The sequence below is a fragment of the Microcebus murinus genome, chromosome 30, assembly GCF_040939455.1.
Source record: "Microcebus murinus isolate Inina chromosome 30, M.murinus_Inina_mat1.0, whole genome shotgun sequence".
Classification (NCBI taxonomy): Eukaryota; Metazoa; Chordata; class Mammalia; order Primates; family Cheirogaleidae; genus Microcebus; species Microcebus murinus.
In genome coordinates this window covers 2,164,397-2,187,014 of record NC_134133.1, presented here as the reverse complement: position 1 = coordinate 2,187,014, position 22,618 = coordinate 2,164,397, and the positions used below count along the sequence as shown (strand labels likewise).

The 22,618-nt window shown below is 39.4% G+C and overlaps 1 protein-coding gene across 2 annotated transcripts; it reads left to right on the top strand.

Moving 5' to 3' along the window:
• The first annotated feature begins 6,393 nt into the window (after window positions 1-6,393).
• Window positions 6,394-20,908, top strand: KBTBD8 (kelch repeat and BTB domain containing 8). Of its 2 annotated transcripts, none has more exons than XM_012748559.3 (3): window positions 6,394-6,479; window positions 12,752-13,866; window positions 17,603-20,908. In XM_012748559.3, exons 2-3 carry the CDS (start codon window positions 12,756-12,758, stop codon window positions 18,064-18,066), a joined length of 1,575 nt encoding a protein of 524 aa, XP_012604013.1. In that variant the 5' UTR covers window positions 6,394-6,479; window positions 12,752-12,755; the 3' UTR covers window positions 18,067-20,908. The 2 variants fall into 2 exon arrangements, with proteins under 2 accessions (XP_012604013.1, XP_075854896.1); XM_075998781.1 differs by lacking the exon at window positions 6,394-6,479 and adding an exon at window positions 6,672-6,935.
• Window positions 20,909-22,618: the final 1,710 nt, after the last annotated feature.

Below are 22,618 nucleotides of genomic sequence, written 5' to 3'. Positions count from 1 at the left end.
CATCTTTAAAGCACATCACTCAGCTTCAGTTTGACCCTTTCGTCCCTCTTATAAGGACTCCTGTGATTACACTGGGCCCGCCTTGCTAATCCAGGATCACCTCTCCATCTCAAAATCCTTAATCACAGTCCGCAAAAATCTCATTTGCCATATAAATTAACATATCAACAGGTTCTGGGGATTAGAGCATGCACATCTTTGGGCAGCCATGACTCTGTCTACCACATCCATTCATAATTCAATATATTCATTTATGCAGTTAATTACGTGAGCATTTATTGACTACCTTACATATATCAAACAGTGAACTAGTTGATGTGAATGTAAAGAATGAAAAGAACTGGCTAAGATGTAAACAAAGCAACATGTGTAGACATTAAAAGCACAGCAAGGCCGGGCGCTGTGGCTCACGCCTGTAATCCTAGCTCTTGGGAGGCCGAGGCGGGCGGATTGCTCGAGGTCAGGAGTTCAAAACCAGCCTGAGCAAGAGCGAGACCCCGTCTCTACTATAAATAGAAAGAAATTAATTGGCCAACTGATATATATATAAAAAAAATTAGCCGGGCATGGTGGCGCATGCCTGTAGTCCCAGCTACTCGGGAGGCTGAGGCAGAAGGGTCACTCAAGCCCAGGAGATTGAGGTTGCTGTGAGCTAGGCTGACGCCACGGCACTCACTCTAGCCTGGACAACAAAGTGAGACTCTGTCTCAAAAAAAAAAAAAAAAAAAAAAAAGCACAGCAAATGGGAAAAGTAAGAAAAAGATTGAGATCGATAGCACAAGGACATTATATAAATCATAAGGCCACATAAAACATCAGTATAAGGCCGGGCGCGGTGGCTCACGCCTGTCATCCTAGCACTCTGGGAGGCCGAGGTGGGAGGATCGCTCAGCTCATGGCGGTTCAAAATTAGCCTGAGCAAGAGCGAGACCCTGTCTCTAAATAGAAAGAAATAAATTGGCCAACTAAAAATATACAGAAAAAATTAGCCGGGCATGGTGGCGCGTGCCTGTAGTCCCAGCTACTCGGGAGGAGGCTGAGGCAGGAGGATGGCTTGAGCCCAGGAGTTTGAGGTTGCTGTGAGCTAGGCTGACGTCACGGCGCTCTGGCCCGGGCAACAGAGTGAGACTCTGTCTCAAAAAAAAAAAAAAAAAAAAATCCCATATCAGTATATATTTTATGAGAACACACACACAGGATCCACATCACACCCATTATGATGGTGGTATGTGAAGTTGGAAGAGGCTGGAAGTAGAGAACGGGGATGACAGGCAGAAGTACATATATGACGCAAGAGACGGGGCACATGGATCAAAAATGATATTGTGCTAGGAACTGAGAAGTACAACTCTACTCTGTGCAATGGATATCTAAAAGGAAAATGACCAAAATAATTGCATGACTTGCATAATTAAATGCATAATAATTGCATAATTATGCAAAATAATTGCATAATTAAATGACTTTAAATAATAAGCACAGTGTGACTATGCAGACTGGCAGAGAGCCGCTGACAGAGTGGGGGAACACAGCACAGAAGAGCACAGGGCAGGGTGGAGCACACTGCCCAACAGCGGGAGACCTCCCCCCGGGGACACTGCACGACGTCTGGGGGACATTTCCCTTTTCACATCTGGGAGGGGGTGCTACTGGCATCTGGTAAGTAGAGGACATGCTGCCAAGCATGTGATAACGCACAGAGAAGCCCCCACGGCACAGAATTACCTAGCTGCAAATGTCAATAGTGCTGAGATTAAGAAAACTCTGTGCTGGAACAACCAGCTATATAAAAACCCAAATAACCCTTAGATTATTGTGGTATGTCGACAGATTTAATTTTTAAATATTTGATTACGTGGAGGATGAATGTACAATCAACTCCTCATCTTCTATGATCTCTCTGCTGTGTTTAAACTCCTTCCCAAAAAGTCTAATGTCTACTCTCTATGAATTTCAGTTCCTGTGTCTACCGCCCACTGATTTTCCTTCCATCTAGGCTTTTTAGTGATTCCATGAGCTTTAAAAAAAAAAAAAAAAAAGTCAGATCATGATCGGGGTTGGAAAGAATCAACAGTCATTGTTTAACTACATTAGTTCCATTTGGGTTATAAGCTAATCCTCAAACAGAGAAGGGTGCTGATGTCTCACATTTTGACAGTGGCTTTGGCTCTTGCAGTCATTCTGAGTTTGAATATTGTTGAATAAATTAAGAGTACAGTAGAGTAATTCTCCTGAGGGTCTTCAATCTCATACAACAATTCAGTCTTGTAGAATAGTGACATACAGACAACTTAAATATTAATAGTTAATCACACACCTATATATTTAAACCATTCCTTTTAATTATTTTGTGGAAAGATAAAAAAAAATAGTAAATGACTATACCTCTACAATTATCAGTTTGGTCTGACAAGGTCAAATTAGTTTAACAGTGTGACCTTCATGCCTTTAGCTTTTCTTTCTTTTTCCCATTTCTTGGGGGCATAAAACAATCTCAAACCTATACCAATAGCACTGTCCATTCATGACAGATACTAATTGACCTTGTGTTTGACGCAGAACTATACATGTTTAATGGGGAGAAAATCCTACAACATCTCATTTTCAGTATTCTGTTTTATTCCCAGACTTTTATCTACTGTAATCAAAAGAGAGTTGGCTTTGGAGCCAAAGACCCCTATTTAACTCTGGGCAGGTTATCATATCAAAATTCATTGGGCTTTGGTCTTTTCGTTTGTAACATTGTTCTTACAAAATTTAATTAAAATGTAAAATCAAGTGAAATAAAGTAGGTAGCACATAGCTAATTAATTCCTTTTCCTTGTTCAATTGCCGAATTAAGCCCCATCCATATTAAACTGGATGTTTTACCTTCCGGGTCAAGCCAAGAAAAAAGCAAATAGGTAAGAAAGTACTCCATCACTTTTGCAAATATGTCTATGGCTGTCCAGCTTAAATCCCCACACCAGCTGAACAGAATCTCTTATCTCTTCCGGAACCCTTAACATTCATTGTTTGAAATATTTATAAAGCTAATTAAGGGCTGCTCTCAGATCTTATTTTTTTTTTTAGTTGATTTTCATGTGAACGTTTTAATTCCACAGATAAACTATTAGGTCCTTGAGGTTAGGAATCTTATATCTCTGCAATATTTATTAATATCTATCATCTATTTATCTATCCATCTTGTTTAGTATGTGAAACCTTGCTTTACACAGTGCCTTCTCAGAAGGTAGGTTGTGGGAGGAGGTAATAAATTATTTTTTCAGGAACTGAATTTCACTGCCACTAGTTTCAGTCTCTTTTTTTCAGGTATACGCTAATTCCCAATATTGAGACAAATTAATGTGTTTTAATATCCCTGTGTGCTCAAATTCAGTTATTCATGAAACACAATCTTCTAGTTATTACCATGTTGAATCCTCATATCAACTCAAAGAGAATAATAAATAAAGACCACAACAAAGCCCAGCAATGCCCAATTGGTAAACCTGATGTTAGTATCTGTTTAGAGATTTGTATTTAAAAGAAACTAAATCATGGATAATATATAACATTCTAGAAATTTAAAAAATCTGTTTGTATATCTGATATTATATTAAATTTATATTGAATAATCACTTTTGTTGTAATTTCAGGCATTAATCCAGCCAACGTAAAAGTTTTTAGCAAGAAAAATGTCACATTGAAGCTATCAAGAGGGTTGTAGCTGTAGGCTGAGAAGGATAAATATATGGGGATATTATTGGCTGAAAGGTAAGAGTCTCAAGTATTCTCTTTCTTCTTATATAGCTCTGGTCAATTTCATAGCCTCAGCCAGTACTGAGCAGGGAAACTGGAAAACTGCAGGATCGATTTGCAGAAGCGAAGTTCTATTTTCTTTTACACCGTCTTCATCAGAGTTGCTATCATTCTTGTGTTGTGTGGTATTACTGACAGTACCCTGGCCACAGCTGATAATGGCTAAAAGTCACTCTCTTGAAGTGGAAGCAGAATAAAAAAGGAGTCTGCAATTTTCTCATTTTCTAAATTTGCTGCTTTTCGCAATCCTTCATCTTTGCTAGAATTTAAAGACTTTTCTTCTCGTAACAATACTTATAGCCATTCTCTTTGCTTATGTTTCCTAGGTAAAAAAAAAATATTAAAATAATAAACCTCTAAATGTCAAATTTGAACCAAATATAGGCCCTTACAATATTCTGGTTTGCATTTTCAATTCATATCCTTAAAGATTTTACTTGAAACTATAAATATTTGCCAAAACTGCAATATACTTTTCAATATATTAAGAAGAAAACTGGTTTATTTTTGCTGCTGCCTTTCAACACTGGCAGTAGGTTTGGCAGGTGCTTACTAAATTTCAAATTAGGGCTATTTAAAAAGAAAGCTGTAACCTTTGACTATTTAGTATCGGCCCTGAAAAACAATCTCCCTTGTATTCTTAAAGATTATTGAGAAATAATAATTGGCCTATTGGTTCAATTTTGAGATCTTACTACTTATTTTACGTTTTAAAAAAATGCATTTTAGTGATGATGAAATCTTTAGTATGTAATGCTATTTGCCCAGTAGAATGGAGTTCATTTACAGTGTCATATAAATGGCAACTTTGATTATAAATCTTTTTTCTTTCTATTTCTACTTAGATTGGTGTTTGTTCTTGTATCCTATTCCACTTCCAATTTGGAAATCTTGTGGGTCAAAGAATCAGAAAACTGCCTTTTAATTAATCAAATAATATTGCCATCTGCTTGTTAATTAGTTGAGAATCAAATGAAAAAGAAAATGGGCTACAATTCTTAAGGCTTAAGTAGAGGGGCGGCTAGAAAACAAACATAAAACACAAATAACACTCCCCTATATTAACACGTTTAAAACGCTTGCCAGATAAAATGCAGAACACTCAATTAAATTTGAATTTCAGATAAACAGCAAATGATATTTTAGTTTAAGTATGTCTTAAATAATACATGCCTTATATTTCACTTGCCAAATCTGACAACCCTAAGGATTAATGCCATTTTTCTTAACATCATCCATATGGTGATTTTTTTTTAAAAAAACAAACAAACATTATTTTAATAAATTTTTAAAATAAATTTTAAAAAGCAACAGCATTAAGCTCATAAAAATGGAAAAACAGAGATTTAAAGTTATGACTAACGAAAGTTAAATCGATTTCTCCCATGTATAACTGTGCAGACAAGGTTTTCATAAAGAAGAATTATAAGTGCGCATGGATATTCATAAAGCCCCTTTGGCAGGAAACACCCCTTCTTAATTTGCATAGGATAATAGTACTTTGAGCTCTAAATTCCTCAGCAGGCCTAGAGAACAGAACTAAATTTGTGGGTTTTTTTTTTTTATAATTCTAATTATCAATCTCGATTTAAATTCTGAGATCAATTGTCAAGGAGTTTCTAAGTATTTGATCTCTCTGGGTGTGAGAAAAGTCGGATGCATGCACCAATAAACTATGCCTCCACTAGCAATCCCGCCCACGCCTTGTACTTCCTTGCATTTCAAATTTCTAGAAACAAGCGTTCCCAGTCTTAGCTCGCGTGCACCTTTACGTTTTATCTTTAGAGTATTAAAGCACCTACAACGTGCATACCCTGTTGGATGTCAAAAACGCAAGGTGGGCAGACCAAAACTAGCCCAACGGTAAAAATTTCTGCAAAGGCAACCCCGCCTGCCGGGGGTCCGAACCCCCGGGCTTCCCGGGAGCGGAAGCGAGAGCACCTTGCACACCTGTAACGCCCACCGTGTGCTCTCACAGGTGGGGACAGGTGTCTCCGGGCGTGGCAGCAGAGCGGGGGCGTGAGTGGCAGGCGAAGCGGCCTTTGCAACCGGAACTAATTAACCCGCGGAACCCGAGCGCCCGGCCGGGCCCCCACAGGTGACGGACGCACGCGGGACGGCTCGCCCTGGGCCTGCCGCTGTTTCTCCGCCCGGGCTCCCTTCGCTCTCGCGGACCACAGCCCCCCGCGCACAGCCTGCTTTCCTACCGGGAGCTGCTCGTTGGCAGGAAGTTTAGGGAGTGAAGAAAAAGGTGAAGAAAACAAGCCGGGGGGGGGACTCCTACCCAGCCCAGCAGAATGACAGCTCCCTTCCGCCACAAGACTACATCTCCCGGCAGGCACCGCGCGCCCCACAGCCACAGGCCGGCCGGCTCCTGACGCTCCGCCTCCGTCCCAGCCAGCCAATAGGAACCGCGGCTCGGCTCCCCCCCCCCGCCCGACCCGGAACCACGCGGGAGCCGGGGCAATAAAACTACATTTCCCGAGGGGCACCTGCTCGCGTCCTGGCCAATCGGCGCCAAGAGTTTGGAAACTGGGGGCGGAGCCGAACGCCTACGCCACCCGATTGGCTAGGGGCCGCTTGGAAGAGCCGGAACCCGGGAGCTGGCGAGGCGAAATGACATTTCCTCTTTAAATAGCCGGAGCCCGGGCCCCGCCGAGCAATGGCCGCGTCGGCAGGTGGGTCGCGTCGCGCGCTGCGCAGGGCGCGGGGAGGAGGCGGGCCGGGGCCGGGGCGAGGCGGCGGTGCGGCGCGGCGCGGGGCCGGGGCGGGCGGAGGAGGGCGCGGCGGCGGCGGCGGCCGGGCGCGGGATGAATGGCGGGGGACGGGGCGCCGGGCACCGCCGCGCCAGCCCGTGCGGGGGCGGTTGGGAGCGCAGCGGCGGCGCTGACGGGGACGCCCGGCCCGCGGCCTCCCCTCGCAGATCCGAGCAAGCCCTCGCCGGCGCCCAACGGGGCCCCGGCCCCGGAGCCGGCCGGCGCGGCCATGGACCCCGCGCACGCCTGCGGCGTCCTCCGGCAGCTGAAAGCCATGTACGACGAGGGGCAGCTGACCGACATCGTCGTGGAGGTGGACCACGGGCGCACGTTCTCCTGCCACCGCAACGTGCTCGCCGCCGTCAGCCCGTACTTCAGGTGCGAGGGCGGCGGGGCGCGGGTGTGTGGGCCGGCGGGGCGGCTCCGGCCGGGGGCGGGTGTGTGGGCCGGCGGGCCCGCGCGGGAGGCGGGAGGCGGCGCACCTGGGCTGCCTGCGGCCGGGCCTCGGTCACCTGGGGGAAGTTGAAGGCTCGGTTCCTCCGTCGGCCGGCCGCGCGCGCGCGCGCGCCTCGCCGGGGCTCGCGGGCCGCGTGCGCGCGCGCGCCGGATGCCGCGCCGCACTGCGCATGCGCGCCCCCCCCCACCTCTCCAAGTTCCCATCCCCGGCCCAGTGCGGGGCTGGAATTTGCTCCAAAAGTCATCCGGGATGCGTGTTTTATTTTATTTTATTTTATTTATTTTATTTTTTTTTATTTTTTATTTTTTATTTATTTTATTTTATTTATTTTATTTATTTTTTATTTTATTTTATTTTTTTATTTTTTATTTATTTTATTTTATTATTTTATTTATTTTTTTATTTTATTTTATTTTATTTATTTATTTTATTTTTTTATTTTATTTATTTTATTTTATTTTTTATTTTATTTTATTTTATTTTTTTATTTTATTTATTTTATTTTATTTTTATTTTTATTTATTTATTTATTTTTATTTTTTTTGAGTGCACGTAACTCTTTCCGAATTTGGAATATAGCACCCTGTTCCTGTAAAAACAGCCATGCAACAGATTGTTTTAATCCAATTGGGGGGTGAGGGGTACAAGCAGTGGGGTAAAAAAAAAAATGAATGAAAACTATATAGTTCCCTTAGGCTCCCCCCCCCCCAAACTAATGGTTTCTGAGATTTCCAGAAGTGTTTTCAAGCTAAGCCTTTATTTTCGTTTTGTTGTTCATCATAGACTTTGAAAAAAAAGTGAAAAATTTAAAGCTTGGGCCCGAAAAGTAACTTTTCTACTTTTAGGAAAAGATTAATGGGGAAATGTAGTAGTTTCCTGCCTGAGTTTACTGCTACTACTTTTGGGTCAAGTGCACACCTTTTTTTGTTTGTTTTGTTTTTGGGACAGAGTCTCACTCTGTTGCCCGGGCTAGAGTGAGTGCCGTGGAGTCGGCCTCGCTCACAGCAACCTCAGACTCCTGGGCTCAAGCGATCCTCCTGCCTCAGCCTCCTGAGTAGCTGGGGCTACAGGCATGCATCACCATGCCCGGCTAATTTTTTCATGTGTATATATACATATATATATATTTAGTTTTCCACTTAATTTCTTTGTATTTTTTTTAGTAGAGACGGGGTCTCGATCTTGCTCAGGCTGGTCTCGAACTCCTGAGCTCAAATGATCCTCCTGCCTCGGCCTCCCAAGTAGCTGGGACTACAGGCATGCACCACCACGGCCAGCTAATTTTTTCATATATATATATATACACATAGACATATATATATATACATAGACATATATATATACACACATAGACATATATATACACATAGACATATATATATACACACATAGACATATATATATACACATAGACATATATATATAGTTTTCCACCTAATTTATTTGTATTCTTTTTAGTAGAGACGGGTCTCGCTCTTGCTCAGGCTGGTTTCGAACTCCTGACCTCAAGCAATCCTCCTGCCTTGGCCTCCCATAGTGCTGGGATTACAGGCGTGAGCCACCACGCCCGGCCCAAGTGCACACTTTTTTAAGCCTTTAAATATTCAGAAATGGTGCTTGAATGACAGTAAAATCATATTTTCAATCACACTCTAAATGTGCTTTTTCCTTTTGAAGGTCCTTACTTTTATATAGCACACAGCAGTGTGATGTTCCAGACAGTAGTTCCTGGTTCCTTTTTCTTAGAATATTACCCTGCTGGGTTAAATGTAGTCACTTCGGTCTGATGCTTGTGATGTTGTAATCGTTTAGACTTGCCTAGGGGTAGGTCACTGAACTACTAAGTATTAATCATCACAAAGCAATGAGCTAGGGGGAAAAAATGAAACTCATATATGCAGAAGTTGTGATATTTGGCCTGGTAATGAGAGCTATGGTGAGATTCACTTACCCAGTCTACCCATTAGATATGGTTAGCTCATTTATGTGTTTAAATATATGTCACCATTATTACTTATCAAGCTCTGGCTAAGCTTACTTTACATATACTGCCTTATATGATCTTTATAATCTTACCTCTGTATGCTTGTTCCCATTTTACATATGAAGAAACTGAGGTTCAGTGAGGTTAAATAACCTTCCTAAATCATCTAACTGGTAAATGGTAGTGGCTGGATTTGATTCCCGAGCCAGGCTTTTTAGTTGCTGGATGACTTAAGGAACAAGAGTGGATAGAGTGGGTCCTTTTTAAAGTTTCCTGTAAAAAATTTTTTGTTGTATATTAGATTTGAATAGTAAAAGAAAGTTTAAAAAATTAGAACTTCAATGTGCAGATGTCTATATCTTATAGAAACTGTATACTCTGGATTATATTATTTAAATACCATACTTAATTAAAATTAGCTTTGGCAACCAGGACAAATCATTTTAAAAGAAGTGTGCCAAAAGAGATTCTTAATTTCCTTAATTCTGTAAAATCTTACATTCTTTAATTTAAGACATTAACAATTAATAAATTTATTAATTTCCAAGGATTTAAACAATGCTTCAAAAATTTTCAAAGCATAAGATATGTGCATTCAAATAAAGAAATTTGACTAGAAAACTTAAGGATTAGATTTTTATCTCTTGCTAGAGGTTTTTATACAAAGTTTCTTGGCACCAGTGCTATTCTTTATGTGGGATGGGAAGTCATACTTAATAATCTCTAAGTCTTGCATCGCTGGTGGAAGAATCAGAATAGCTGAGAATCTGGCATGGCTTTTTCATGATCTCCGTGACTTATCAGAGTTAAAGTTCGTATGATGATTAGAAATGTTTTGCTACTCTGGATTCTGTGTGAGGAAGTGCTCCCACTTTATATAGAGTTTACATGGAGAACTTCCTAGAACAGAAGAGCACTCATCAAGCGTCGGACTGCTCTTGTGTGTGAGACGAGCCTATTCAAGGCAGGAATAGTTCCCATGATACAGGGGTATGTGTACTGTTCAGTTGGGAGCTAACCCCTCCTAATGAAGGGCTTTATTTTTCTTTTTAATTGGTAGCTGTATAGGTGATTCTTTCAGCACCTGAATTGAAAACCAGCTCCTCCATAGGAACATCTAGTTTTTAGTCATCAAAAAAAAAAGCCTTTGTAATATTAAACTTAAAATTTACATTGTACAAGTAAAACCAGGACCCTAAAGTGATTAATCTGGGCAGCAAGCTGCGTCCTCGTACCTCCACTGTTTTCCATACTGCATTTTAAAGCTAATTCCATGGATGTGACGGATACTTCAAAAGTTACTGGAATTCTTGCCATTTAAGGATATTTTTCATAATAGCACTTAAAAATGGAAGGGGTCTGGATCAGAATAATCAACTTCTATTACCAATGTTAGGTCAGTTTCTTCAACAAACATCTATTAAGCATCATAGACCTTGAAAATAAAGATTATAGCACATAGCCTGGCCAGGTGCCGTGGCTCACACCTGTAATCCTAGCACTCTGGGAGGCCCAGGAGGGTGGATTCCTCGAGGTCAGGAGTTCAAAACCAGCCTGAGCAAGAGCAAGACCCCGTCTCTACTATAAATAGAAATTAATTGGCCAACTAATATATTATAGAAAAAATTAGCCGGGCATGGTGGCGCATGCCTGTAGTCCCAGCTACTCGGGAGGCTGAGGCAGGAGGATCGCTTGAGCCCAGGAGTTGGAGGTTGCTGTGAGCTAGGCTGACACCACGGCACTCACTCTAGCCTGGGCAACAAAGTGAAACTCTGTCTCAAAAAAAAATAGCACATAGCCCTTTCCTCAAAAGTCTTTTAAAAGAGGTTTTGATTTGATTTTTATATTTAACTTTAAGAGTAGTCTAAAATGAAACCTGAAAGGGGGGGAAAGAAAGGCAAATGATGTTTGTAAATGACTAATACTTAAATAAAGAGCTAGGTTTGGCTACTTAATGTTTTGGTCAAGCAAGTCTCATAGATGCACTGATATTTTAATTTAAAAGAAAAAAAAGCTTGATCTCAAAGGGCAAAAGTTTGGGATTTTAAAAACTATCATCTCCAAAGAATCAGCTAACTATAAATTCTATTTAGAAGAGGCATTATATTAACCCTACCATAATCTTTATTTATGTCTAGATATAAATAGGTAAAATATGGTAATATTAGCAGAGAAAATGAAATATTTCTTTTTAAGCAAAGATTTTCAAAATGTCCAGGGGTTAGTGATCTTTATATTCCTTTAAATGATTCAGGAAGCATTCAAAAATAACAGTTTTAAAAAGGCGTAGGTAGAGAATACATACTTTTGAAAAACATCTTGCTTTCCTAAGATGAAATTTTTAAAGATATATTTTGGATACAAGTTGCCTTGTACTTTTCACTGGGACATGAAAAGTTTTATTAGACTATCTCTTCTCTTTGTGTGCTAATGTATCATATTGGCATCTTTATAGATATTCTTTTTTTAAAAAATTTTTATTGTTATTTTTTGAAGCATGGTCTTGCTGTGTCACCCAGCCTAGAGTGCTGTGGCATCATCATAACTCACTGTAGCCTTGAGTGCCTGGGCTCAGGCGATCCTCCTACCTCAGCCTCCTGAGTAGCTGGGAATATAGGCATGCCATGACCACACCCAGCTAAGTTTTCTATTTTTTGTAGAGATGGAGTCTTGCTCTTTCTTGCTCAGGCTGGTCTCAAACTCCTGGCCTCAAGCAATCCTCCTTCCTTGGCCTCCCAAAGCGCTAGGATTATAGGCATGAACCACCTGGTATCAAACTTTTTGACTGGCATGGCAATTTAAGATCTTATGTCCCTAAGGCAACTTGACTAGAAGTCTGGAAGGGTCTCCAAGGAAAATAAGATACCTGGAATATGCCTTGTCACCTTTTGGTTTGCTTTGCTTGGGTGTACACTCCCCTTTTCATTGTTGGCACAAAGTAGGCTAGCCCTGAGACTAGGGTTTTTGAGATTAGCCAGACTAAATCCTTCTGCTAGATTATCAATTTTTACCCCTGTTCAGTATATCAGGAACTATATTAAGAAATATTTAATAATAGTTTATCTTTGTGGTAACTTTGTACTTTTAAAAACTTGCCACAGTAATTTTTATTTATAACACACATATATTAACCACTGTTTCCTTCATAGATCCATGTTCACTAGCGGCCTTCAGGTTTCATTTTAGACTACTCTTAAAGTTAAATATAAAAATCAAATCAAAACCTCTTTTAAAAGACTTTTGAGGAAAGGGCTATGTGCTATTTTTTTTTTTTTTTTTTTTGAGACAGAGTCTCACTTTGTTGCCCAGGCTAGAGTGAGTGCCGTGGCGTCAGCCTAGCTCACAGCAATATTTTACCTATTATATCTAGACATAAATAAAGATTATGGTAGGGTTAATATAATGCCTCTTCTAAATAGAAATTATAGTTAGCTGATTCTTGGGAGTTGATAGTTTTTAAAAATCCCAAACTTTTGCCTTTGAGATCAAGCTTTTATGTTAATTTTAACTGAGAAAATGAAATATTTCTTTTTAAGCAAAGATTTTCAAAATGTCCAGGGGTTAATTATCTTTATATTCCTTATAATGATTCAGGAAGCATTCAAAAATAACAGTTTTTAAAAGGCGTAGGTAGAGAATACATACTTTTGAAAAACATCTTTTTCATCTTTGTGGTAACTTTATACTTTTAAAAACTTGCCACAGTAATTTTTATTTATAGCACACATATATTAACCACTGTTTCCTTCATAGATCCATGTTCACTAGCGGCCTTACAGAAAGTACTCAAAAAGAAGTTCGAATAGTCGGTGTTGAAGCTGAATCAATGGATTTAGTGTTGAACTATGCCTACACCTCCAGAGTTATTCTGACAGAGGCCAATGTCCAAGCCTTGTTCACTGCAGCTAGCATCTTCCAGATTCCTTCCATCCAAGACCAGTGTGCCAAGTATATGATCAGTCATCTGGACCCACAGAATTCTATTGGCGTCTTTATCTTTGCTGATCATTATGGTCATCAGGAACTTGGAGATCGGTCAAAAGAATACATTCGTAAAAAGTTTCTGTGTGTCACCAAAGAACAAGAGTTTCTTCAGTTGACAAAAGACCAACTGATAAGCATACTAGACAGTGATGATTTAAACGTGGACCGAGAAGAGCATGTTTATGAAAGCATCATAAGGTGGTTTGAACATGAACAGAATGAAAGAGAAGTGCACCTTCCAGAAATTTTTGCCAAATGCATTCGTTTTCCTCTGATGGAAGATACCTTTATAGAGAAAATCCCCCCTCGGTTCGCACAGGCCGTATCCAAATGCTGTGTGGAAAAGGGACCGTCCAACACCAATGGCTGTGCGCAGAGGCTTGGAATGACTGCTTCCGAAATGATCATATGTTTTGATGCTGCCCACAAACACTCAGGAAAGAAGCAAACAGTGCCTTGTCTAGATATAGTCACGGGGAGAGTGTTTAAACTATGCAAACCACCAAATGACCTGAGAGAAGTTGGGATTCTTGTATCACCAGACAATGACATTTACATCGCAGGAGGCTACAGGCCGAGCAGCAGTGAGGTGTCCATCGACCATAAGGCAGAAAACGATTTCTGGATGTACGACCATTCCACCAACAGATGGCTGCCCAAACCGTCCTTGCTGAGAGCCAGAATAGGCTGCAAGCTAGTGCACTGCTGTGGTAAGATGTATGCAATTGGAGGCCGTGTTTATGAAGGTGACGGAAGAAACTCGCTAAAATCTGTGGAGTGCTACGACAGCAGAGAGAACTGTTGGACAACTGTTTGCGCCATGCCGGTGGCGATGGAATTCCATAATGCCGTGGAGTACAAAGAGAAGATCTATGTTTTACAGGGTAGGTGCCTAAGTGATTTAGTTCTTCATGCAAGGGTAACACATCAAGTTGTGCTCTACTTAATTATACTGAAACAGGTGTGTTAGTTCCTGTTAACTGAGGAATACCTCTGGCTTCCTTAGCAAACTATTTCTTGCAGCACCCTATTCTGTAAAAGACCTATAAAGAAAATAAGGGCCGGGCACGGTGGCTCACACCTGTACTCCCAGCACTCTGGGGGGCCGAGATGGGAGAATTGCTTGAGGTCAGGAGTTCAAGACCAGCCTGAGCAAGAGCGAGATCCCGTCTCTACAAAAAATAGAAAAATGAGCTGGGTGTAGTGTACGTGCCTGTAGTCCCAGCTACTTGGGAGGCTAAGGCAGGAGGATCGAGCTTGAGCCCAGTAGTCTGAGGTTGCTGTGAGCTGTGATATGTTGGGATAGAGTAAGATTGTCTCAAAGAATAAAAGGTAGTTTTAAGTTATTGAAATGATCCTGTAAGTTTTTTTATGTTCTTCTGTTTTGCTATTATGTGGAATAAGTATTCTTGGAAACATTCTTTAGTATTTAATAGTTCAGCCTTTTGGGAGAAATGTTTCAGAACAGTTTTTAAAACTGCAAACAAAAAAGCAAGGCTGAGACCTATTTTTGCTTTTCAATAGTATATAATCAAGAGATGTAGCAATTGCTTTTTTATGGAACTTACTAGATTAGTTTAAAAGAGAAAAAGAAAACAAAGCATTAACTAAGTTATACTATTTAATTACCAAAGAGTTTTCTATAAGCCCTGTAATTGCAAAAGTCATGAAACTTAATTACAAAGAGTTGGAAAGTACAGTCTTCAGGTTTTATTTATTTTTTATTTTTTTGAGACAGAGTCCTGCTTTGTTGCCCAGGCTACAGTGAGTGCTGTGGCTTCAGCCTAGCTCACAGCAACCTCAAACTCCTGGGCTCAAGCGATCCTCCTGCCTCAGCCTTCCGAGTAGCTGGGACTACAGGCATGTGCCACCATACCCAGCTAATTTTTTCTCTATATATTAGTTGGCCAATTAATTTCTTTCTATTTATAGTAGAGACGGGGTCTCACTCTTGCTCAGGCTGGTTTCGAACTCCTGACCTCAAGCAGTCCTCCTGCCTCGGCCTCCCAGAGTGCTAGGATTACAGGCATGAGCCACCATGCCTGGCCAGTCTTCAGGTTTGAATTTCATTGCTATTTAGGTTGCCTTCCCTAATATGTTGTTTTCAGTTTTTTTGACTGAAGAACTTTGAGCTGTCACTTTTTTTTTTTTACTTTAACCATTATAAGAGGAACTGTCTAATTATATTTAGCTTAAAAAAAAAAAAAAAACTATTAAGGACTAGTACTCTGGCAAAGATACGGTAGAAGTACAGTGACCGAGTGAGAGTAAAGAAGACGTTTGATCCAAGGTTCTGATTAGTGATAACTGGTATTTTCCTTCTATTTCTTTCTTATACCTTTTAGGTGTTTGAATGTAGAATGCAATGTAGATAATATTAATACCAGTGTCCTTTTTCCTCTTCTGTGTTTCTTAATTGATTATATATAAATATTTTCTTCCTATTACTACTTTAATAAAACAAGGAAAAGGGGCCACTTCCATGAAGACATGTAGTCATGCTGTATAACAACAATTTGATCAATGGACCATATATACAACTGTGGTCCCATAAGATTATAATACCATATTTCACTGTTCCTTTCTCTGTTTAGATATATTTAGATACACAGACACTTCGCATTGTGTTACAGTTACCTGCAGTGTTCAGTAACAGGCTGTCAGGTCTGTAGCCTATGAGCAGTAGCTATACCTCACAGCCTTAGGTGTGTTGTAGACTGTACCATCTGGGTACACTCCATGATGTTCACACAAAAACAAAATCTCCTAACAACACATTTCTCAGAACATACCCCCATCATTAAAAAACATATAACATTTTTAAAAATATGTTCTTTTCTCTAGTCCTTTTTATTTGACTTAAAATTATTTAGAAATGTCTGAACATATTTGTTTTAAGTTGAATATCAAGGTAATTGTTTAGGAGTAGTACTCACTGGTTCCTTATTTTAGTTAAATGGAAGCACAGGCATGATTTGGGTTCACTGGTCTTACAGAAAAGTGGAACTTAAATGATGTACAATTCACCCCATCTCTACAAAAAGAAAAAGAAAAATTAGCTGAGTGTCATGGGGCACACCTACAGTCCCAATTACTCAGGAGGCTAAGGCAGGAGGTTCACTTGAGCCCAGGAGTCTGAGGTTCCAGTGAACTGTAGTGAGTCCACTGTATTCCAGTCTGGGCAACAGAGTGTGAGACCTTGTCTCAAAAAAAAAAAAGATGTATAATCTATCCATTATTGTTGGATAGGAATCATTTTACTGGCTAACCAGTTAGTTGATAGAAATAGAATTATAAGACTCCCAATTTGGAATGTAAAGGTTGTATATTAATACAAATACTAAAGCAAAATAGCAATGAATTAATACAATTTCAGGGCTGGAATGAGTATCATTTAATCCAAGGTTATATTTAATATAAGAGGAATCTGAGGCCCTAAGATTTTCTTGATTGCTTATCACTGGTTTTAATTTATTAAATAGGACTTTACATTTTGAGAATCAAATTTTTTGTGTGTCATGTTTTGTTTTCTATAAGAAATTTGTAGAGAAGTAGCCCACATTAGAAAGTATGGATTCCTGTCTTCTTTATCGAGAATCCTGTTACAAGTTAATCAATAAAGACAGATGTTGTATAAGTAAATCTGGGATCCCAACAAACTATTATAAGTAAAATTGAAGGTAAAGTGTCACTGTTATTAAGTTGGCAGTTGAATTTGTAGACAACAATAACTAGTTCAGAACAGTTTTCAAACGGAGGCCCAATTTAGAATCAGGTATTACCAGTCTAAACCAAGCCTCTTTACATAAATAAATCTGCCATGCATAGTTGGAAGCTTATGTTGTACTAATTTTTAAAAAAATCTGTGGCTATTGAAATATCATTTAATCTCCTTATAAAGGGTTCAGATTTTTATTACAAAAATTTTATGCAAATGTTATAATTAGCAAAACTCTTGTAAATCTTTACTACTGTAATTCTTTCTGACAGTATCATATTGGCATTCTGACTCAGCATACCCTATTATTGTCAGATTATAATAGAAGCTGACTCAAAGTCAATGCCATAAACGGTGCATGTTTTTTATTAAAGCCATGTTTTCTGAGGCTGAATATTTGTCTTTGCATAATTACAGCAACACTCAAGTGAGTACATCATTGACCATAAACATAGATCTGAACATTCCCATGTGCTATCTTCTAATTAAATAGTTGGCACACAAATGCAGGGTGGCATTTGGTCTTATTGGCTGAACAGTAATAATAATGCTTTTTTAGAGCTGGATTAAAATTTTCTGTAACACACAATTGGATAGAACGAGGAACCGAGGTCTTAACTGTTATTCTGCCATCAGTCCATAGTAACTCCTCCCCCTCCCTCAGGATGAAGATCCCAGTTTAGGTTGACTGTAATATTATCTGTTATGTTGTATCATGGAATTGAAAAGGTTTTATGGTGTTTTATAACCTCATTAATGTATCTCTGGAGATTATAAAAGAATATTTTAGAACGTGAAATATTTGGAAAATTATGCTCTTTAGTCTTCAGAGGTTGGAATCACAACATACAGCCAAAAATCAAGCATGCAAATATGTACATATGCTTGTTTTCTTTTCTTAGGAGAATTTTTCCTCTTCTATGAGCCTCAAAAAGACTACTGGGGTTTTTTAACCCCCATGACTGTGCCTAGAATCCAGGGCTTGGCAGCTGTGTACAAGGACTCCATCTACTACATAGCTGGGACCTGTGGAAATCATCAACGCGTGTTTACTGTCGAAGCCTATGATATTGAGCTCAATAAGTGGACTCGCAAAAAGGATTTTCCATGCGATCAGTCCATAAATCCATACCTTAAGCTGGTACTCTTCCAGAACAAACTCCATTTATTCGTTCGAGCGACTCAAGTGACTGTTGAAGAACACGTCTTCAGAACCAGCAGGAAAAATTCCCTCTACCAATACGATGACGTCGCTGACCAGTGGATGAAAGTGTATGAGACCCCGGATCGGCTCTGGGACCTGGGGCGGCATTTCGAGTGCGCCGTGGCTAAGCTCTATCCTCAGTGTCTTCAGAAGGTCCTCTAACGGGCGGGGCGGCAATGCCACCGGCGTTTCATGCCTGGGAAACCCGTCTCACGGTACAAAGGAGTGCTGTCAGTATTTACGGAAGTGGGGAGCGTTTTCGTGCACAGAAATGGGTGCTCTTAAAGATTAATGTAGGAAGGAGTTTGCTTTCATCCTTGTGATGTTTCATTTCAGTAAGAAAAGGTAACAAAGTGCAATTATCAGCAGTTTTTTTTTCTGGCATAAAAGTAATCATATCATTCTAGATTTTTTTGTGATAGTCACTGAGATACCAGATGAATCAAGACAACTATGCACTCTCAGAAGAGCATTTAGAGTATTATTGGGTGGAGGCATTTAAGCTAGTTTGACATGACTTTTTGTGTTTTAATACGGGTAACAATCTGAGGCAATATCACTAGGATTTTACTTTAGCTGTGACCTCTCTAACACAGAGAAGCACTAACTTAGATCCTCATTCTTAATATTTATATATATATATATTTTTTGTGTGTGTACTGTTTTCAAGTGTACTGAGATTTAAATGTGTTTTGTTATTAGAGAAGGTTGAAGGAAAAAACAGTTGAGTCTCAGAGCTTTTAGTCTGATTGTTTCATATTTCCCACGTAACTTTAAGTTAAGCTAAAGTTTTTTTAAGTGGCAGTTTGAGTTTAATAACTTTTTCAAGTGCTAACACTGTCTCATTATTTTTAAACCAGGAGGAGTGCTCAAATTCACAGATGGCTGGTGCTAGTCTAAGTTAATTCATGTGTATAACTAGATAGATTTAAGTGGTCTGAGCCTATGCCTGTCTTTCAAATTGGTCTGTGAGTTTCGTGGCCATAGTACTTTACCTGTCGAACTCTTGTGATTTCACAAGATTTTCTACTTATGTGATAGCAAGATATGGCCAGTTACTGGTCTAGCTGGACTCAATCCTAAAATATTAAGAACATTATCCTGAGTTTGCACTAACAAGGGCCATTTGTTGCTCAACTTCTTTTTCCATCTACCTGTCCAGTCATTATCGGTACAACAGAAGGTAACTTAATTCTCTTCTGCATAGATCCTAATGTGAACTTTTACACCTACTTTTGAAATTTTGTTTTCCAGAAATATACAACTTCTGCAGTGGTCTAATTTAATTGCTTTTAAGTTCATATTACAATTAAAACCTCATTTTTTTTTTTTTTTCATTTTTGCACTTAACAGTGATGAATACTTTTACATTGAAATCCTTGTTCCTGCTGAAGGGGACTGAGAGGGAAAAGAGTGAGTGAATAGAACCACAGCTTTATAGGTACAAAATCATTTTTCATATTTAACTGATGAATTTCTAACAATTAGTTAGGAATATTAACGTGAAGAACAAACCAACTCATTTGTATATCTAAAGCTGGTATTTGGATCAGTAAGTTATTTTTTACTAAGCCTGGAATAATTGGTAAAGGATTTAAGTATAGCCCAGAGTCTGTCCTCAATCAGAACATTTTTATTCACTTAAAAGAAGCAAACTGGCATGGTTTGTATTTTAAAAATCTTGCACACATTGTAATGTGATACTGTGAAACAAATTTAAAACATTGCCTCTTTGCATCACATACCTCGTTTATCAGAAGCTTTCCAAACTGCTTTACGTAGACCTCTATAAGTAGGGAATGTTTTCTGAAACAGAAGTTTAAATGGACAGCATTTCTAGAATTAACATTTTAATGTATAGTCTTAGAAAGCTAGATACGTGGTTTCTTCTTATTGGCCTTTATAGTGTGTCTGTAATCTCTTATAAACTTTGTCAGACAAGTATTTTTCCCTCCCCAGTTTTTCTTTATCATCATGCTGTTTGGGGGTTGTTTCTGTGAGTTTTTAAGTCATTATTTACAGTTTTGCGTTGCTGAGGAGAGGAAAAAAAAAAAAACAAAAATAACCAGTTTTTGCAAGAGATATTCGTGTAATTTATTTTTGAAAGCTTTGTTTAATAAGATTTCCTGCCGCTTTTTGACAATCTTCTGTATTTAGAAAAATGTATTACTTGAAAACATGACACAGAACTTTGGGTTAGCAATTTATATGTGCTGTATATGTAAGAGAACAACATACTGTGGTTACTTCTATACTAGATTTATTCTCTTGATCTGCACAACAGTCGATCTTTTGCTATAACAATTTATATTGAAGGTATGATCTAAGTTTAGTGTGTCAAAACCAAGGCTTAGTATTTGTTATGAGAGTAGAATATATATTGAATTTTGTATGAAGAATTATTTGTTTAAATTATATAGCTGGGATATTTTACCACTTTTAAAATGGATTCAGAAGAGGTCCTAAAGACTAAGATTAGTGATATGTGTGGATTTGTGTTTAGATATTTAAGGTACACTTTTCTTAGTGTGATGAAAATATAAGTAAAAGGCACAATGGGTACTATGAATTAAAATGTAGGTCTAACATATGCCAGTTCCACTTTAACTTTGTTTTTTTTTTTTGAAGAATGTATCTTAGCACTTTCCTATGTATTTTTTACACATTGAAAACTGGACTTGGTATTACTGTGTTACAGGAAAGTAGAAATTGTATTGTTTCATCTTCCATCTTTTTCTTTTATCCTACAAAGTTGATGCTTAAGCATCAAGGTAATTTCCTTGGTCATGAGAAAAAGTGGATGTGATCTTCAAGGAACCGGATTTCCTCTGTGAATAAGGTTAAAATGGCATTCAATGCTCAGTGCTCAGGTATGTAGTAAGTACTGTAGTCCTGTGGGGGCAAATGTGTAGATATTTTTAAACATTTTGCCATAATTGCACAATTTTTTGCATTTTTACCTGATGTCATTGTTTCTTAAAATAAAACCTTTTCTGATTGAAAACTTCCAGGGTTGTCAAGTGACTTCTGACCAGTGAGTTTTGCAGAATTTGTTGAAAATCATGAAATACCTCATGTTCATGGTAGAATGAAATGAAATTTTTTTAATCTGTTGAATATCTGGCCTCTGGTAGGAAACGAACTAGTTAATATTACATATAATGCCCTTTAAAATTCTAAAGCAAGCTCACTTACACATTTCTGGCCCTAAAGTTTTGTTATCCTTGATGCCTCCAGCACATTTCATACCCGGTCTGTCAGGGTCACCCCTGACCCCTTGTAATCTGTTCTTTCCCTTGCACAGTAGTCAGAGTGATGCTGTTAAACCTAAGTCTGACCATGTCCCTCTTCTGCTCAGATCCCTCCAGCGGCTTCCATCTCCCTTGATGAGAGCCAGGTTCGTTTCGTAACGTGTACCACCCGGCCCCATCTTACACCTCATGACGAGTCCCCCAGCTCAGCCTGTCTCAGCTGTGTGGACCCTGCTGGCCCTCAGGCATGCTGAGCACCTCCAACGTCAGGGCCCTTGCTCTGTCCTTTGCTTAGAGAAGCCCTGACAACTCACTCACTCACTTATTTAAGTCTTCATTAAGATGCCACCTCACCACAGAGGCTTTTTTCCCTGATCACTTTTTATAAAACACGGTGACTCTTTCTCCAACTCCACCCCCCACCCATACCACCTGTCTTGTCCTGCTTTCTTTTTCATATACGTCTTTCCCCCGTTGAAATGTTAAGCTCCGTGGAGGCCAGGACTGTATTATTCACTGTTGCGCCTTAGACCAGCGCCTGGCACGTAGTAGGCTGCCAATGAATGTTTGTAGGAAGAAATGGATTTTCAGTTAAGTCTTAGCGCCCCCTGAGAAGTTGTAGGACTAGTACTATCATCTCTATCGATAGAAAACACAAAGACCCAAGTGAATTGCTGAAGGTCATCTAGTTAATGAAGGGCTCACCTGGGGTTAGAACCAAAATTTCCACTTTCGCCTGGTTCCTACGTGCCATGTTGGTTCCAAGCAAAACTGACAGGAAGGGTAGAAGCTCTCTCTATATTTGTGTTTAATGGTGACCTTTTTAGAATTCCACTTTTTGTCCAACACTTAACTGAAAATGTCTACTGTAATTTATAACTCTGAGATTCTCAACCAGGAGGTAGATGAGGTAGCAAAATATCTTTGTTGCTCCTCCTTTCCCCACCCCTGTCATTATATTATGATACTAATAAGCTACTGTAATGTGTTCTGTCCCTCAAGTTTCTGGAAGAGATTGTGGAAAGCTGATGTAATTTCTCCCTTAAATATATAGTAGAGTTTACAGGCTAAATCATTTGGACCTAATGCTTTATTTTGGAAGGTTATTACCATTGATAATTAATTCAACTTTTTAAATAGTTATTGGGCTCTTCAGATTGTATATCTCTTCTGTGTGGAGTATCTTGGTTAACCTGGCTAGAGGCTCATCAATCAATGCAGCTGTGACTTAACCCTAGTCTTGCTTGGCTGTAGGTCCTGTTTATAATTTGGTATCTTATTGCTGCAGAGTCTGTTTTGTCTTATGATCTCTATTTTAACATTAATCCTGGTCAGTTGCCTTATTTAAACTCCAAAAGGGAGGATTATAATTAAGGCATGTCCTACCTCCTGTCCCTGTCATGCCCAGGAACTCAGCTTTTCAGGTTTCATGGGGTCCCTTTGGCTAAGACTGGGTTTGTTTA

Bases quoted from the DNA above. Each gene is read 5' to 3' on its own strand.
- KBTBD8 (XM_075998781.1), top strand. From the start codon at position 6,787: ATGGACCCCGCGCACGCCTGCGGCGTCCTCCGGCAGCTGAAAGCCATG. The intron at 6,936-12,751 runs GTGCGAGGGCGG...TTTCCTTCATAG, and splicing joins GCCGTCAGCCCGTACTTCAG to ATCCATGTTCACTAGCGGCC. The intron at 13,867-17,602 runs GTAGGTGCCTAA...TTCTTTTCTTAG, and splicing joins GAAGATCTATGTTTTACAGG to GAGAATTTTTCCTCTTCTAT.